Here is an 18521-nt window from a genome sequence, read left to right as displayed (position 1 = left end):
AATGCAAAAAATTACACGTTTTAATATACAAAATTATGGATGTAAAACAAACATTTTTTATTTATAAAGAACTGAAAATGTTACTCAATAGAAAGCAAATTACAAGGAAACAAAAAAGACAACCTCCCTATAGCTAATTTATGAGCAGCCATATTTGCCTCATCATAAATCCAACTAAAAGAAACTGAAACTAGCAAGGAACATACCACGTAGATAGCCTCTACAAAATGATATAGTCCCCAAGAATTACTGTCCTTAGTAGATGAGAGGGAATCTATACATGTCTTGGAATCACTTTCTATAATTACTCTTTTATTTCATCAGCAAACATACACTCTTATTAGCAATTTTATGGGCACTCAAGTCTTGTAGCTTATTATGATGCTTCACATCAGCAAACCTATACTCTTTTAACAGCGACATTAACTTCACCAATCTCATCCACAAAAGCTTTGAGATTGTTATAGGAAGAACCAACTTCTTTGGCAGCCTCTATAGCCAACTCCTTCCATTTCTTGGCATTCCTTCTAATTGCTTCCCTTCTTTTTCCATCTCCCACAGCCAATTCCAAGCATCTCTTAATCTCATCACCTTCAACAATCCCATCCTTATTCACTGTCACCCTCACTCCTGTCTTCCACACATCTTCAATTAGCTTCGCATTCGTCCCTTGATCAGACCACTGTGGAAATGCTACCATTGGCACCCCTAAAACCAAACTCTCCAAAGTTGAATTCCAACCACAATGTGTCACAAAGCATCCTAGTGAAGGATGTGACAGAACCTCCACTTGGGAACACCATGGCACTATCATTCCCATTTGTTCCAATTCCTCTCTACAACTCAACTCCTCTTCTTCCCCACTTTCCTTAGCTCTTATGACCCACAAGAAGGGCCTCCCACAATCCAACAATCCGCGTGCAATTTCCTCCATTTGTTGCTTTTTTAACACCAATAAGCTTCCAAATGAAACGTAAATGACTGATGATTCAGATTTCGAGTTGAGCCATTTGATGTAATTTTTGGAGCCATTAGACGGATCTCTTCCATCCAAAATAGAATATGGAACTAGCGGTCCAATTGAAACCAAGTTAAGTTTTTCGAGCGCTTTTAAAGCCTCGGGCTCTAGTGCATCAAAGGTATTCATTAGAACTCTAGGATTGCTCTCCTTTTCAAGAGCTTCAAGTTGGGCTTGGAATTGAGGGAGTACAAGAGCATATGGGTTTGAAGCAAGCAAGAAGGAGGGAAGGTCACGAGTAGCAAGTAATGGCAAACCTGGTAACTGTATCGAACAAAAGGGCCGGTCATCGCTTTCGTTCCCAATAACATCAGCAAAACCATTGTAATAGTAGTAGTATATGTCGAAAACCATTGCAGGCTGAATCCAAAGAAGGGCAGAAGGAAGATGAAGCTCTCGAGCCACATCAGCAACCCAAGGCAAAAGCATTGTGTAGATTATGCACTGTTTATTGGCGGTGGAGACAATGAGGTCAGTGAGAGCTTTGGAGCCATTACGCTTGAGCTGATCCCATTGTTTTTTGGCATCGTCCATAGGTACAACTCCATCATCATAGCCATCAGAGAAGGTGGTGAACGACAAGCCATCAGTAGGAGGGCTTTTGATCATGCCTCGACGGTGGGCGCCAATGGTAGTGAAGAATGTGACATGAACTCCCAAGCGAATGAGGTGTTCTGCGAATTGGAAGGCAGGGTTTATATGGCCTTGCGCAGGAAATGTGACTATGACAAATTGTTGCTTCAACATGATTATTTGATATTCGATATGGGTTGTAAATAGTCTAAACAAAAACAGAATAGTTGTTTTGTACTTTAGATCTGTGAGATTTATATAGAAGGACCAATGCATGTGAGGATGGGCAACGCTTAAAAATGGAGCAGAATTTTTTAGCTTTTAAGTCACAACTTTCATCAGAATCGTACACATAATAAACTATAAGTAATAGAGAAAAAGTAATTACTGAATTCATAAAAAAATGATAGGCAATCAGTGATAATGTAAAATAATTATAGCAAAAATTGTGAAATTTTTTATAATATTAAAAAATACGCACTAAAGTGGACTGGGAAAGAGTATTAACAACGTTTGCGGTGACGATTTGGAGAATTAGGTGGGGCTTGGTGATTTAATTTATTCTTCTTGATGTTTTCATTATAAACGACAAGGACTAGTCGGTCGATGCAAATTTTAATAAGAATACGTGATCCATCCAACTCGTATCTCCTGGATGCATGCGCGCATCTAAAGCACTAGTTTTCTTCACCCGATGGGCGATGGCATCGTGTTTGACGTGGCATTGTATTGGGCAAGAGTTAGAGCCTACTTTGAGGCCGAATGGAAGCGGTGAAAGGCTTTAAAAATATTTTTCAAGCCCATGATTTGAGCATTAGCATCCGGTATTTAGAATCTCTCTTATTTTACCGTTTTAAAAACTATTTTATTTATTATACTATATTATTTAACAATATATTTAATATCTCAACTTTTATTTTATCATACAACACATTAAAATATATAATATTAACATTATACCCGTGCGATGCCTAGGTTAATCAAAATTTATATGTAAATAATTTTTTTTTAATTTACTTAAAATAAATAATAAAAACAAATGAATATTTTACTTTTAAGTTACATAATGAATGCATATTGTGTGAAACTAAGGTATCATAATATATATATATATATATATATATTGTGGGGGAGGATTTTGTTCCACGCCCCACAAGCTTATTGTCCTCTTTGGGGAGCCAAGCCCGCAAGGTTTTGTTTCTCGACCCCCGAGTATGGAAGTCCAGGATTTTCACCTCAGGCCAAGGGCTTTGCCTTGTAGCCATTTTGGCTTGACACCTTTGTCCCACATTGGTTGGAGATGCGCCTCACTCATGTGTGGTAGTGGTACACTCATGATTCCTCCAAGGGCTTATAAGCCATGAGTGGGCCGCATCTCCAACCGATGTGGGACAAAGGTGTCAAGCCAAAATGGCTACAAGGCAAAGCCCTTGGCCTGAGGTGAAAATCCTAGACTTCCATACTCGGGGCCAAGAGACAAAACCTTGCGGGCTTGGCTCCCCAAAGAGGACAATAAGCTTGCGGGGCGTGGAACAAAATCCTCACCCATATATATATAATTGAATGGAAGATGGTAGAGGTACCTAAAATATATATATATATATATATATAATGATTTTCAATAATATATTGAACTTTAAGACTCAATTAATCACATATATATTTAAATGGAAAACCCTTGAATTTAATAGTTAAAAACTATCCAAAACAATAATTGAAATCATGTTTAAGTGAAATCTCAATTCAATAATTAAGAACAATCTAAATTATTAAATATTTAAAAATTTGAAGTACAGAGAGACTCACATGAGAACTTAATTTTCGTCCTTGAAAGCATGGAAGAAGGCACTGAAACTTGAGTGAGTTTCACCCTACCCAAGTTTAAGTCTTGCGCATTGCATGCTACATGTGTGTATATGTGCATGAAAAATTATATAAATTTAACATTTATTGTAGAAAAGAGGTGGTGTAGTTTTACGCCTGTCTAGCTAATTCTTGTTATAATCCCTTTGTGTAGTGTGTGTATATGCATCAAAAATGATCTGAATTTAACATTTATTGTAGAAAAGAGGTGGTTTAGTCTTACTCATGTCTAGCTAATTCTTGTTCTAATCCCTCCGTGTAGCGTATATGCATAAAAAATGATCTAAATTTAACATTTATTGTACAATAGAGGTAGTGTAGTGTTACCCCTGTCTAGCTAATTTTTGTTACAATCCCTTTATTTTGCAGGGAGAGAGAGAAACCCTTCTTTTGAAAGAAAAAAAAAAGTCAGCGTATAATAAATAATAGCTAAGATATTAATCTTTGAAAGTGGTATCTCATACAGATCAGTATTTCTATTGTGGGTTTTGGTATTTAGAAATTAGCGCATAGTAGTTAATAATTAGAAAATTATTTGAAAGTTTTTTAAACCAATCCCTTAAAAAAAATTTTGTGGAGTTTAAATCATGTTAATAAATTATCTTTATATTCAATTTTTTTTTTTTTTTAAATCATGTTAATAAAAAGTTACTAAAAAAACTATTATTAGTAAACATTTCTTAGGCTTATCTATTTAGTTTTGTTGCCAAATTTATATAAAATCTTTTTATTTCTTTTTTTCCAAAGAATATAGCACAACCAAAAACCTATATACAACAATTTACATTCAATATAAAGAATATAATCAAACTTGTTCATAATTTTAAATTAAGAAATTAACACAAATTATAAATTAAGATATAAATTTAGAAAAAGAACAAAAAACAAACCTATTTATTTTCTTTATCACTTTGAGAGATGAAAGTGTGAGTATGTAACTAAAACTTGAACCAATTATTGTAGAAGAGAATAAATGAGTACAAGAGTTTAATATTATGAATTGGGTTAAAACATATGTGAGAAGTTTTTATTGATTTTTTTGAAGTTAAAGAAAAATAACTTAAACAAAATGAAAAAATAATAATGAAGAAAGAATGCACACCTGTCATGGGATTTAGGCATTCACATATTGGAATAAACTTCACTTCAAAAAGAATATATATATATATATATATATATATATATAGGTGGAGTTTCATTTGATATAGAATTTAAATCCTATTGGAATTAAGATTTCTAATCAATTTGTTTGTTGCTATCTCATAAATCCCATAAAAGGTGGATTAAAAAAAAAAAGTCATATGAATAGAAAGTGATAGGCCAAGAATGTATTGACCCCTTGTGATGAATTAATTGATTAATTAGCCAAGTTTATTAATTAATCAAATTAACATGCAAGATGCATGGTAGCACAAACAAATCACCAATTAAACTAAGTATGCAGCAGAAAATAAATTGACACAATGATTTGTTTACGAATGGGGAAAACCTACACGACAAAAACCCCACCGAGTGATTTTAAGGTCATCACTCCCAAGAATCCACTATTATCAAAACAAACGGTTACAAGTAAAGGAATCTCAGTACCTTATATCAACCTATAGTTGAACCCTTACCCCAATACCCAATTGTACTTGTTCTGTAGTGACAATCTCTCCTTTCAATGCACGGCTCCTAGTACGTGACTAACCAATAGCTATGCAGATCCTAATACGCGACTTAATCACCAACTTGAGAAGAATGTTGGTTGCAAAGTTCTTCAGTTCATCACACTGCAAAGTTCTTTAGTTCATCACATGATGAAGATCAAGAAGCTCCTTGGTTACAAAATCTTACGGTATACAAACACAGCAACTTCTTCAAGAAAAAGATTAACTAGGACAAACTAGATTTCCGATTACACTTTTCTTCACACTTGTGGAATTGTACTCTAGTGCAACTTGTGTAACCTTTTACGGCCCTCAAAATAATCCTTATTTATGTTTAGGGTTGTGAGAAAAGAAAGCCCAAACATATACCCACAGATTTGATGAAAAACAATTTTGAAAAACTAAGTTTACCTCGATAGATAACCATCTATCGAACTAGTTGTCAAGCCATGGGTTTCAGCAGCTTTTAAACCTCGATAGATGATAGCTATCGAGCTTTAAAATCCAACACTTCATTACTAAATTCTTGGACAGACTTGCATGTCTTTAAAACTTGAACTTGAAACCTTGTTTCTTGAAGCATTAAATACATCCTAGATCTACCCAATTACAAGTAAAGTGCGTTTTGTTAAAGGATTAGCCAATTACATAAAATGTTGACATATATTCCTAACATTCATATGTCTTAATAGAAAGAAAAAAGAAAATATTTTTTTTTATGGAAAAAATGAAACTTTTCTTTTATAAACAAAAAAAAAAAAAAAACAAACAAACAAACATTTTTTTTAGAAGAACAAACGTTTATTATATATAGATACTTTTTTTTTGGAAAAGAAAGAGGAGGTGTTTACTTTAAACTCAAATACTTATTTACAATTTTTTTTTTTAATTTATGCAAAAATATTTTTGGTAAATCGGTATGAACAATAATTATCTAAAAAGAAAAGTCACATATGAAGAGGAAGATTTTGCAATTGAATATGTTGCTTTTTTTTTTTTTTTTTTAACGGGTATTTTTCTGTTTTGTCTTTTTACACGAAGTAATATAATTTAAATTTTAAAGAAAAAGGAATAGATGGAGATTGTTGCTGGTTTTTGTTTTTTACGTGTACTATGTTGTTGTTTTTTTTTACACGTAGTAATATAATTTAAATAAAAAAAAAGGATTAGATGAATAGTTTGAATTGTAATTGTGGGGCCAGGGAACTTATGATCCGGCCCATGCTCTACTAGGGCCCAGGGCCCGTGCCGAGGAGGGTATTTGCCGAGGATGAATGGGGAAAGGCCGAAATGTCGGGGGCACAACCGAGGATGACACTGTCCTCGGCACTCCAAGACTTCAAAGGGAAGAGCAACATCTCGTTGAAGGCTGCCCCCAAAAAGCCCCCTAAAGGAGGTGCGAGTAGAATGGGACCCACAAGGGGGTATGGTGCGAAGCTAGTTCAGGGTAAATACGTCCCCTCCGCATTAAATGCACCCGCCAGCATCCTAACCATGTTAATGAGAAAAGACGCCTGGACAGGGTGACTTCGATCATCGCAACTAACAGAAAGTAAGGAGAGACAGCTGATGGGACGGGTACTGAAGTAGGCACCTACCTGATCAACAAGTGGAGGGCTAAGATCAGCCAAGAAGGGCTATATAATGTGAAGGTTAATGCACCAAAGGGGGGGCTGGGAAAAATTGCCAAGAACCAGAGCCTCCCAGCCCACCTCCAGGAGAAAGACTCCTCGAGCGAACACGATTTAATTCTATATGAATACCACGACAAACCACCGTCTGGTGACCAAGGCTTAGCCTTTCAAACCCACGCTCTACAAATGATATTGTTTGGGCCTTTTTACGTGCAAACCCAATATCATTTTAGGTCGTTACAAATTGTGTCCTTACAGTAATCAAATTAAAATTTTTTATCAACTTATAAATTATAATAATAAAAAGATTAGATAAAGAGTTTGGATTGTAATCAAATTAAGATTTTTATCAGTTTAGAAATTATAGGAGAAAAAGATAAGTACAAAAAAATTATATTCATTTATCTAAATAAAACTCAAAACCCAATAAAACATTATTTTTTAAAAATACCATTGTGCTACAGTACCATCTTATTTATAAGATGTACTATAGCACAATTGTAATTATTTTTTTTTCCAATTAGAGTTCCTAATAATGCACACTTTTAAGGTTTGGATGCTATAAATTTACAATTTGAGGGGGTTTACAATTCCCAATGTCAATTAATGCTCTAAGAAACTTAAATTATACAAAATCTGATAAAGAGATAATTTCATGTATTGACAAAAAAAAAAAAAAAAATGTAAATACGTAAAGTCTTACAATTTCATTTTACGAGTTTTCTTATTTTAAAATTATTGCATGAAAATCTCATTATTAATAATAGAATTTATATCTCTTTCAAAATTTTAATTAGATAAAAATTTTCTTGGGCTTTTTTTTTTTGGGTAAGGGTCTAATATATTAATAAGGGGACCAAAGTTTAAGTACGAAGTTTGGCTACAAAATTAGTTGTAACCTAAGACTATAATTCTCACAACACAAATTAACATGACTACACATTTTAAAAATCTAACCGTTGAATTGATTGTTCTTAATGTTCTTAAAACACATATCAAATTTCATGTGAACCGAATATTATTTACTATTTGATTCATAAACTTATTTTTTATGTATAATTTTAGACTATAAAAACTTGAAATTTAAACATTTAATTGATGATATAGCTATTGACCTCTAGAAATTTTAGAAACATAGAGGATATAAGGAAAAAAAAAAATCTAATGGTGGATTTGTTAAAATTCACATCCAATAAAAAAAGTATTAAGTGGAGTTTTAGCCTTAGTTTATAATCAAGTTTGTTGCTAAACTTTAATTATATTAAGCCTAAAAAAATTTAGGGTGGTCACAAACTTGGCTTCAATATGGAGTAGCCCTGAATGGAAGCACCAAGTGTACAATCAGGTTATAAGTAGTGAATTATTAGTTATTACATACACTTGGTTATGAGTAGTGTTAGAAATACTGAAAAAGTGCATTGTATTTCTCAAATGAAAGAATATACATGAGTGCCTTTATATAGAAGGCATATGAGTGCAATACAAGTAAGAGTGTAGTACAAGAATGTGTGCTATACAAGTAATCTAGTTGGGCCTAAAGCCCACAACACTATACATGTTAACAGCCCCCCTCAAACTCAAGGTGGATATGAGACCAACTTGAGGTTGTCAACCAAAGTATGAAAGCGTCCTTTAGGATGTGACTTGGTGAAGATATTTGCAAGTTGATCTTTAGAGGAGACTGAGATTAGCTTGAAAGTACCATAGACAAGATGATAACGGATAAACTGACAATCGATCTCAATATGTTTAGTCCGTTCATGAAAGACATCATTGTGAGAAATATGAATAACACTCTGGTTGTCATAATAAAGAGGAGTAGCAGAGGATGTAGACACACCTAAGTCTTTGAGAAGCCATTGTAGCCAAAGGAGCTCAGATGTGGTATCAGCAAGGGCACAATATTCTGCTTCAGTATTAGAGCGGGCCATATGAATTTGTTTCTTACTTCGCCAAGAAATCAAAGAAGAACCAAGAAGAAAGCAATAACCAGTGGTGGACCTGCAATCAGTGGGATCTCATGCTCAATTAACATCAAAAAATGCACGAAGAATAAGAGGAGACTGAGTAGAGTAGAAAAGACCATGGAAGAGAGTGCCCTTTAGGTATTGAAGAATGCGCAGAATAGCAGCATAGTAAGTCGATCGTGGAGCAGATAGATACTGGCTCACCTGGTGAACAACATAGGAAATGTCTGGACGAGTGATAGTGAGATAAACTAGGTTGCCAACCAAGCGTCTGTAAAGAGAGGGATTAGACAATGGTTTCCCCCCTGAGGGAGCCAGATGCGCATTAAGCTCAACTAGAGTGTCGACAGTCTTACTATCAGTGAGTCCAGCTCGAGACAAGAGTTCAGAGGCATACTTGGCTTGAGTAATATAAAGTCCATCTGTAGAATGAGTGATTTCAAAACCCAAGAAGTAGCTAAGATGTCCAAGATCTTTCATCTTAAACTGCTGACTGAGAAAATTCTTGAGTTCTTGAATGCCACTAAGGTCATCACCAGTTATGATCATATCATCCATATACAAGAGAAGTAAAATAGTGCCTTTGTCAGTATGACGAAGAAATAAGGCAGAATCATAATGACTAGCCATATAACCCAAGCGAGAGATGGTAGAGCTGAATTTGACAAACCAAGCTCGTGGAGCTTGTTTAAGGCCATAAAGTACACTTCAAAGGTGACAAACCTTGTTGGAATCAACAGAGAGACCATGAGGAGGTTGCATATAAACTTCTTCACTTAAATCCCCATTAAAGAATGCATTTTTGACATCCATCTGAAAAATGTCCCATTTACTAGCAGCAGCAATAGCTAAGAGGGCACGAACATATGAGATACGAGCAACTGGAGCAAAGTTCTCTTCATAATCAATCTCATACTCCTGTGTAAAACCTTTTGCAACGAGACGAGTTTTGTAGCACTCAATGGACCCATCAGAGCGAGTCTTAATCTTGTAGATCCACTTACAACCAACCATAGATTTCCCAGGGGGGAGTGTCATCAAATCCTAAGTATGGTTTTTAGATAATGCATCAAGTTCCTCTTTCATTGCAATCTGCCATAAAAAGTCAGTGGAAGCCTCACGATAGGTGTGAGACTCGTGTAGTGTAGCAAGGGTAGTGTAACAATGATAGTCAAGTAAATGTGCAGGAATGGATCTTACTCGAGTTAAGTGACAAGGTGGAATGTCTTGTGCAAGATCTTCAGGTAGAGCAGGAGCAAGGGACCTAAGCTCAAGGTTGGGGTTAGGTAGCTCGTCTTCGACCTGTTCATCTTTCACCTGTTCATTAAAGGGTGAACTAGGAAAGGGATCAACGATATCTAGTGGTTGGACAGAGAAGTCTATAGGAGAATCAAAAGCAACTACAGGAGGATCATGTGCCTCATCTGGAAAAATATCTAAGACAGAGGAGGAAGATAGGGAGTTACAGAAGTGAGAGAGCTCGACAAAGAGGCAATGTTCCCAAAAGAAAACATTGCAGGAGATACGAAGATGATGAGAGACAGGATCATAACACCGATACCCCTTTTGAGTTTCGCCATAGCCAAGAAAACAACAAAGCCTTGACCGAGGCTCAAATTTGTTATGCTTATGTGGCTGAAGAAGAATGAAACAAGCAGAACCGAAGGAGCGAAGGTGGTGATAGTTTGGAGGTGACCCAAAAAGGCACTCATATGGAGTTTGATTTTGGATTACAGGACTTGAAATGTGATTAATAGTATGAACAGCATGAAGAACAGCTTCGCCCCAAAAAGGAGCAGGAACTTTAGCAGAGAGAAGGAGAGCACGAACAGTGTCAAGAATATGACGAAATTTTCGTTCAGTTTTGTTAGGTTCTAAAGTGTAGGACTTTATGTATTTAGAACTCTAATTTGTATTGTTGGCAAACCATGATCAAAACAATGTGTTTAGAAGTGTTTAAACCTAGCTCAAAGTTGTATGTCAATGTAAAGTTGGAATCGAGTGTAAAGCAGAAAGCACTGTGTCTTTCAACCTGGCTCGATCGATCGAAGCTTAGGCTCGACTGATCGAAGCTCGGGCAGATTGCTTTTCTGCAGAATTTTTCAACTCAGCCCTAGTTGTTTTAAAACGTTTTTAGGGTTTCTTATTTGTCCTAAGTATAAAAGGCAAACCCTAGTCACGTTTTAGTGTTGCTCATATTGCGGTTTGTGTAAATCTCTTGTGAGATCTAGAGGAGCTTTCCTTTACACAAACTTAGGGTTTTCAAGGAGGAGATATTCTCTACACCTTGATGATCAAAACAGTTGCTGCCATTAAATTTTAAAGAATACACAAGCGGGGGTGCTTGTAGCTGGTGGGAATCCAAAAAAGAATGAGTCCGTGGATTCGAAGCTTGCACGTGGTCGTGTTAGTAAGTTCTACTGGTTGGTAGCATTAGGAAGTCCAGAGGGGGTGCTTGTAAGTCCTTTTGTATGAACTTCGATTCTTTCAAGATAGTGGATTCAGGTTTACCTTGAGGATAGCTAGGTCAAATTCTCCCCAGGTTTTTACCGGTTGGTTTCCTGGGTGATCATATCGTGTGTTATTTATTTTCCGCTGCTTTGCATGATTTGATCTTTATTATTGTGATAACCTAGACTTGTTTAATTGGACTAAGTAACAACTTGGCTAATTACCTAGGTTTAATCAATTGTTTAAGGGGTCTAAAAATTGTCAAGTGGTATCAGAGCGGGTAACTCTTTTGTTGTTGATCCTTTGATCACTGAGCTGATCCTTGACCCCTTTGATATGGAATTTTGGAAATTCTTTCTGCTTATTCATCAACTTGCTTACTTTGTATATTTGTCTCTTGTTGAGTTTGCTAGATCTTTCCTTGAACATCTTGGTCTTATCATATGTGGTAATAATTATTTGTGTTATACTGCCTTAACCGCCTTAAAGGCACGTGATTCTTGTCTATGGTATTTGGATAGTGGTTGTTCCAGGCATATGACAGGAAACAAAGGATTATTCAAGACTCTTTTTGAAGGAAAGATTGGTACAGTCACTTTTGGAGATGGAAGCAAATCTGTCATCAGAGGCATTGAAGATGTTTGGTATGTTGATGGACTAAAGGCAAATTTACTCAGCATCAGTCAGATTTGTGACAATGGACTAAATGTTCTCTTCACTAAGCATGAGTGTGAAATACTTGATGGTGGAGGTGACTGTATGTGTGTTGGTGTACGAACGGCAGACAACTGTTATGGATTGACACCAAGCATAAGCAACAAGTGTTTTAGTGCAAAGATTGATCAAGTTGATTTGTGGCATCAACGGCTGGGGCATGCAAGTCATAAGCAGTTAGAAAAGATTTCAAAATGTGATGCTATTGTTGGTTTACCTAAGTTTGAGAAGATAGATAAGTGCATATGTGGACCATGTCAGATAGGTAAACAGATAAAGTCTAAGCACCCGTCTGTGGCTAGTGTTCAAACTTCAAGACCTCTGGAGTTACTGCACATTGATCTTATGGGTCCTGCTCGAGTTCAGAGTTTGGGAGGAAAGAAATATATTCTAGTGGTTGTGGATGACTTTACAAGATATACTTGGGTTGTGCTCTTGAAAGATAAAGCTGAGGCTCCTGAGAAGATGATACATCTGTGTAAGAAAATGCAGGTTGAAAAAGATACAGTGGTAGCCAGAATCAGAAGTGACCATGGAAGAGAATTTGAGAATACCAAGCTAGCTACTTTCTGCAATGAATAGGGCACACATCAAGAATTTTCGTCACCCAAGACACCGCAACAAAATGGAATAGTTGAACGGAAAAATAGGGTCGTTCAAGAGATGGCACGTGTGATGTTGCACAATAAAAAATTGCCAAAATCTTTCTGGGGAGAAGCAGGTAACACTACTTGCCATACACTAAACCGGGTGTATTTCAGACCTGACTACAAGAAGACTCCCTATGAACTTTGGAGAGGAAAGAAGCCAGTTGTCAAGTATTTCAGGATTTTTGGTAGTGATTGTTACATTCTACGTGATAGAGAGCACCTAGAGAAATTTGATGCTAAGAGTGATAAATGATATTTTCTAGGGTACTCCTCTACTAGTAGGGCATATAGAGTGTACAATCTAAGACCAAAACTGTCATGGAATCTTCAAATGTTGTGATCAATGATGAAGTATGTCCAGAAGCACATCCAGAAAGTACTACTCAGGTTCAAGATAAGCCAATGGAGGTTAATGACTCTCTCCCTGATGATTATGTTGTGAAACATAGTGATAAGGAGCTAATGGTGTGGAATGATGCAATATCTGTGCCATCAAGTCCTGAACCATCCACTCCAGTTCATGAGACTCAACAGGTTCAACATGAGTTTAGTCCTTCATCAGAACAGAGAGGTATATCCAGATCTTTGGTTAAAGGTCCTTCCTCTAGAGTAAGGCTGAATCATCCCTCCTCAAATATATTGGGAAGTCTGAATGACAATATGAGATTAAGGTCAAAAGCCTTAAGTGTAATTACACACCCATGCTATCTGTCCCAATTTGAACCGAAGAAGGTAGATGAAGCACTTCAAGATGCTGATTGGGTGAACTCTATGCATGAAGAACTTCATCAATTTGTTCGGAATGATGTGTGGGAATTAGTTCCTAGACCAAAGGGTGTGAATGTTATTGGAACTAAGTGGATCTTCAAGAACAAGTCAGATGAACATGGCACTGTCATCAGAAATAAATCAAGACTTGTTGCTCAAGGCTACACACAAGTGGAAGGGATTGACTTTGATGAGACCTTTGCTCCAGTAGAATCCAAGGATATGCTGGGAATCTCTTCATATCAAAGAAGAAGTTTATGTTGCTGATTTGTTGAACAACCTATGTTGACCGGATGATGTTTACAAATTGAAGAGAGCACTGTATGATTTGAAACAAGCTCCACGGGCTTAGGTATGATAGATTGACTGCATATCTTACTGAGCACGGCTTCAAAAGGGGATTTGCAGACACTACTCTCTTCATAAGAACGGATAAGAAAAGTTTTGTTGTAGCTCAAATTTATGTAGATGATATTGTTTTTGGTGCTACTAATGACTCTCTTGCTCATTCTTTTGCAGATGAAATGAAGGCAATGTTTGAAATGAGCATGGTTGGTGAACTAACATATTTCTTGGGATTACAGGTGAAACAAACGGATTCAGGGATCTACATCAACCAAGCCAAATACGCAAAAGAATCTAGTCAAGAGATTTGGACTGGACCATGCTGCCCATGCTAGAACACCAATGGCCGCCAATGCAAAACTAACAAATGATCCATCAGGTGAGTCTGTTGATGTTACACTATACAGAAGTATGATTGGATGTTTGTTATATTTGACTACTAGTCGGCCTGATATTGCATTTAGTGTTGGTGTTTGTTCTAGATTTCAGTCTAATCCTAAGGTTTCACACTTAAATGCTGTCAAAAGAATAATTAAATATGTTGCTGGAACTTGTGACTATGGATTATTTTATAGCAAAGAGTCTAATCTGTCTCTTGCTGGTTTTTCTGATTCTGATTGGGCTGGTAATGCTGATGATAGAAAAAGCACCACTGGTGGATGTTTTTATGTTGGTGCTAACCTTGTTACCTGGATGAGCAAAAAGCAAAATTCTGTGTCCTTGTCTACTGCCGAGGCAGAATATATTGCTGCTGGAAGTTGTTGCTCACAACTTCTTTGGATGAAAAAGGTTTTAACAGATTATGGGATATCCCAAGATACCATGGTGGTTTACTGTGATAACTCTAGTGCTATTGACATATCTAAGAACCCTGTTCAGCATTCTAAGACTAAGCACATAGAGATTAGGTATCACTTCATTAGGGATCTTGTTGAAAGAAAAATTGTGTGTCTTGAGTATATTCCTACAGAGCGTCAGAATGCCGACATTTTTACCAAACCTCTTGATAGAAGTAAGTTTGAGACTCTTCGTCAAGTGATTGGTGTGATTCTGTGTCCCTAATCTGTCTTTGGCCTCTTGGTCCTTGTGCTTCATTGCTCTACCCTTTGTGACCATTGTTCTTTGGTTTTTTTTTTTTGTCTCTAGGATTTGCATGCATAACATTCATGCATTTCATTCTAGGTGTTTTTATTTTTATTTAAAAAAATAATAAAAAATAAAAAAAATGGAAAAGGAAGCACATTTTGTTTTTGCACTATTCTTCTTGGTTTTTGAGAACAAGGTTGGTCAATTTATTTTCACATAACATGTCTTTTGTACCTTGTTTAGCTTTGATGAGCTTATTTATTGCACTCTACTAGTTGAAGATTTGTAGTGCATGTTGTGTGGGAAAGATGTGTATGGTTTTTAATTACTATGTCTTAATCTTGAAGTCACATGTTTTTAAATGTTGGACTTGAACTTTTAGAGAAAGGCATAAATAACCATCTCACCACTGTTCACTAGCCAATCATGAACACCTTAGTGCATATCATAAGATTTTGTGCTCGAGAAAGTGTAGCACATGCACAAAAAGAACATAAGGTGAAGCCTCGGTAAAAGTGCTTAATTCTTAAAATCTAATTGGTGTGTACTATTAGGCTTGATGCCAAACTCACATAAACTTAAAATTGGAATGTATATTATGAGGCATAAATACAAGAAACTTACATGATTGCAAGCTTATGATCTAGGAGATGTGGGAGTTATATGATGTAACTCTTTAGGTGATAGTCTCTTTTAAATTCTTTGTGATAAATTTCGTAAACTTTGTGATTGATTGCTATTCACATATCACCTCACATGTATCTCAAGTCTTTGCTAGTCGCACACACTACACGAGTTACTCTTTGCTAAACATTGTACATGTTATTGTGTGTGTTTATGGTCTGACCAACCAAGTTTTTGCAATCACTTTGAATTATGTGCAAACTAAATTTGTTGCTTGAAAATTTGTGGAAAATGCAAAATTTTGTTTTTGGGAATATTGGGCTTAAAATTCTTGTTTGGAAAATCATATCATCTCATACTCATGCATTTTTGGTCTTAAATTTTAATGCTTTGAGTTAAATCAACTTGTTTTTCAAAAATTGGTTTTTTCTGAAAAATATGGTGAGCCTCTGCCTGATTCCATCAGTCCATTCTGTTTTTCGACCGATTGAAATTTTTAAAATTTTAAAATTTTTGAGAGAGGGAGTCTTTGTCTGTTTCGACCGGTCGAGGCTGATTTTCGACCGATCGAAACTTGTATATCAGGTTTTTTAAAAAACAGAATTGGACTTTTTCAAAGTCACTATTCAAACTTTTTCTTGCTTTTCTCTCTCTCCGCGTTGGCTCTTGGCTCCACCATCATTTTTTGTTATTTTCCTTCAAGATTTTTGCAAGGTTTTTGTCCTTAGAAGCCGATAAGACCCTTTTGCCCTTCTTTTTCAAGTTTATTTCTTGTTTTCATGCATTTTTCATGCATTCTCATGGCTATTTTCGGCATCTTGAAAATTATTGGGGTTTTTGATGATTCAAGCCAATTCTTGTGTACTTGATCAATGGGTTTTTGTGCCATGATGTTATATTGATGTTCCCTATAGTTTAATTTGATCAATTTTGTGGTTTTTGAAAAATTGGAAATTCTAGGGTTTTGAATTTGATCCAAATTGGGGATTTTGTCAAATTGGCTTAAATTGATGAAATTGGCTTCTCCAATTGATGTAATTGGTCATTATAGTTGTTATTATATCATGTGTAATGATCAATTCGTCAATTTTTTTAAAAAAATTGATCAAGTGGTTTCTATATTTTGGGTTTTTGTGTTAAAAATCTTTATGTGAAAGCCAATTTTGTAATTTGAATCTTTTTGACTCAATTCACTGCATTAGCACATGCATCATGACATTTAAACTTGTTCATGCATCATATAGATTTTCATTCTATTTTTGTTTTTGTGCTAACTTGCAGTCTATCCTTGGTTTTTGTTTTGTGGTTTTGTTCTTTCGCTCTGTGTTTTGATCCTTATCTTAGCACCATGCCTAGGAAAACTAGAACTCATAGGACCACTTCCACTTCCTCTGAGTCTCCACCTAGAGTAGAGCTGTTTAAGAATGGTAAGTGTAGAAAAGCCTATGACACCTTGAACTGTAGGCGTAAGATTTGGTCTGAGCGAGCTGTTGTGTTAGATGCGCTTGATCCGGCCATTAGGGCCAATTTTGAGTCTAGGGGTTGGTTGCCTCTCGTACAGATAGATCATCCACCTCTGACCGCCCTGATTAGAGAGTTCTACTCGAACCTCTCTTGCCACATCTATGATTCCAACACCCTTGTTAGGAGTTGGATACGAGGTGTAGAGTTCACCATTACCCCTCGGGTGGTGGCTGAGGCTCTTGGGGTGCCGGTTGTTCGGGATGCTGTCTATCCCTATGATGAGTCACCCTCTTTAGATGTAGTCATGTCTTACATCACTGGGTCATCTATCCAGTGGGGTTTTGATCCTCGGATCACGTCTGCTGAGCTTACCGAGACTGCCTATCTCTTCTTTAAGATTGCGTGTCATTCTTTGTGGCCTATCTCTCACTTCCACACCATCCCTTTAGAACGATGTGTGTTTTTGTACGTCTTTGCTTCTAGAGCGTCTATCAGTTTTCCTCACTTTTTCCTTCGTTCTTTGAACGAGGTTCATAGGAGTTCTGTCGTAGGGCATACGCTGATTCATCCTATTTTCATTCATAGGATTCTGCTCTATTTAGGTCTAGATGGTTTTCCGTCAGGTGAGCCTGTTCATGTGATAGCTCCCATAGGTGCCACCTTTCTTCGTCAGAGGGCTGCTCAGTTGAGAGTTCCTCCTTCTCGTCCTAGAGGTGCGTCATCTAGTAGTGTTCCCCTTCCTCCCTCTTCTACAGGTATAGCTGCTGCTGAGACTTCAGGTGCTGCTGTTGATGCTGATGTTGTTGTTCCTCCACCGACTGCTACGGATGATTCAGACATTCGTCGCACGTTGGATCATGTCTTGACCGTTCAAGCGGCTCAAGGACAGATTTTGGTGGACGTGCTTGATGAGATCCGTGCCTTGCGTGTGGAGTTGGCGCAGTTTAGACCACCTCCCTTTTGATGATGGATATCTTGTTTGCCCTTTGGCATTCCGTCACAAAAAAGGGGGAGTACTTGTAGAGTTTTTGCTTTCAGGGGGAGACTATTTTTTGTTTTTGGTTGGAGCTTGTGGAGTTTTAGATTGTATCTAGGTGCTTCACTATGTACTTAACTTTTTTAGCTCTTGTTTTTGTTGAGATATTCATGTTAGGGGGAGTTTTATATTTTTGTTTGGTACTTTATTTGTTTCTAGTTTCAAACTGCTTATTGATTTATATTTATGAGTTATTCATTGATATATGTCTTTATTTGTGTGTTGTTTGAAATCAAGAAGTTATTTTGTTTACTTGTATTATTTCCACACATGCGGTTATGCATTTTGTTTAGTGTTTCAGGAAATATACAGGTTGATTCAATTGAGCTGCTGTCTACACTTGCAACTGAGGGATAGTAGTTAGGATTGAATTTAGTTTATGAGCATTATTTTGTAAAGGGCTTTTCATTTTGTAAACTTTGAGCTTCTAAGTTGTGTTTTGTCATGGATTGCCAAAGGGGGAGTTTGTTAGGTTTTAAAGTGTAGGACTTTATGTATTTAGAACTCTAATTTGTATTGTTGGAAAACCATGATCAAAACAATGTGTTTAGAAGTGTTTAAACCTAGCTCAAAGTTGTATGTCAATGTAAAGTTGGAATCGAGTGTAAAGCAGAAAGCACTGTGGCTTTCGGCCTGGCTCGATCGATCGAAGCTTAGGCTCGACCGATTGAAGCTCGGG

The 18521-nt window shown here is 36.5% G+C and overlaps 1 protein-coding gene across 1 annotated transcript; it reads right to left on the bottom strand.

Annotated features, from left to right (window-relative positions):
• Positions 1–400: 400 nt before the first annotated feature.
• Positions 401–1765, bottom strand: LOC115949757 (crocetin glucosyltransferase, chloroplastic-like). The gene has a single exon (XM_031067041.1). It carries the CDS (start codon positions 1763–1765, stop codon positions 401–403), a length of 1365 nt encoding a protein of 454 aa, XP_030922901.1.
• Positions 1766–18521: the final 16756 nt, after the last annotated feature.

This window comes from Quercus lobata, chromosome 6 (assembly GCF_001633185.2).
Source record: "Quercus lobata isolate SW786 chromosome 6, ValleyOak3.0 Primary Assembly, whole genome shotgun sequence".
NCBI classification, from domain to species: domain Eukaryota; kingdom Viridiplantae; phylum Streptophyta; class Magnoliopsida; order Fagales; family Fagaceae; genus Quercus; species Quercus lobata.
The sequence above is the reverse complement of the archived record's forward strand: the minus strand, read 5'-3'. Positions and strand labels throughout refer to the sequence as shown.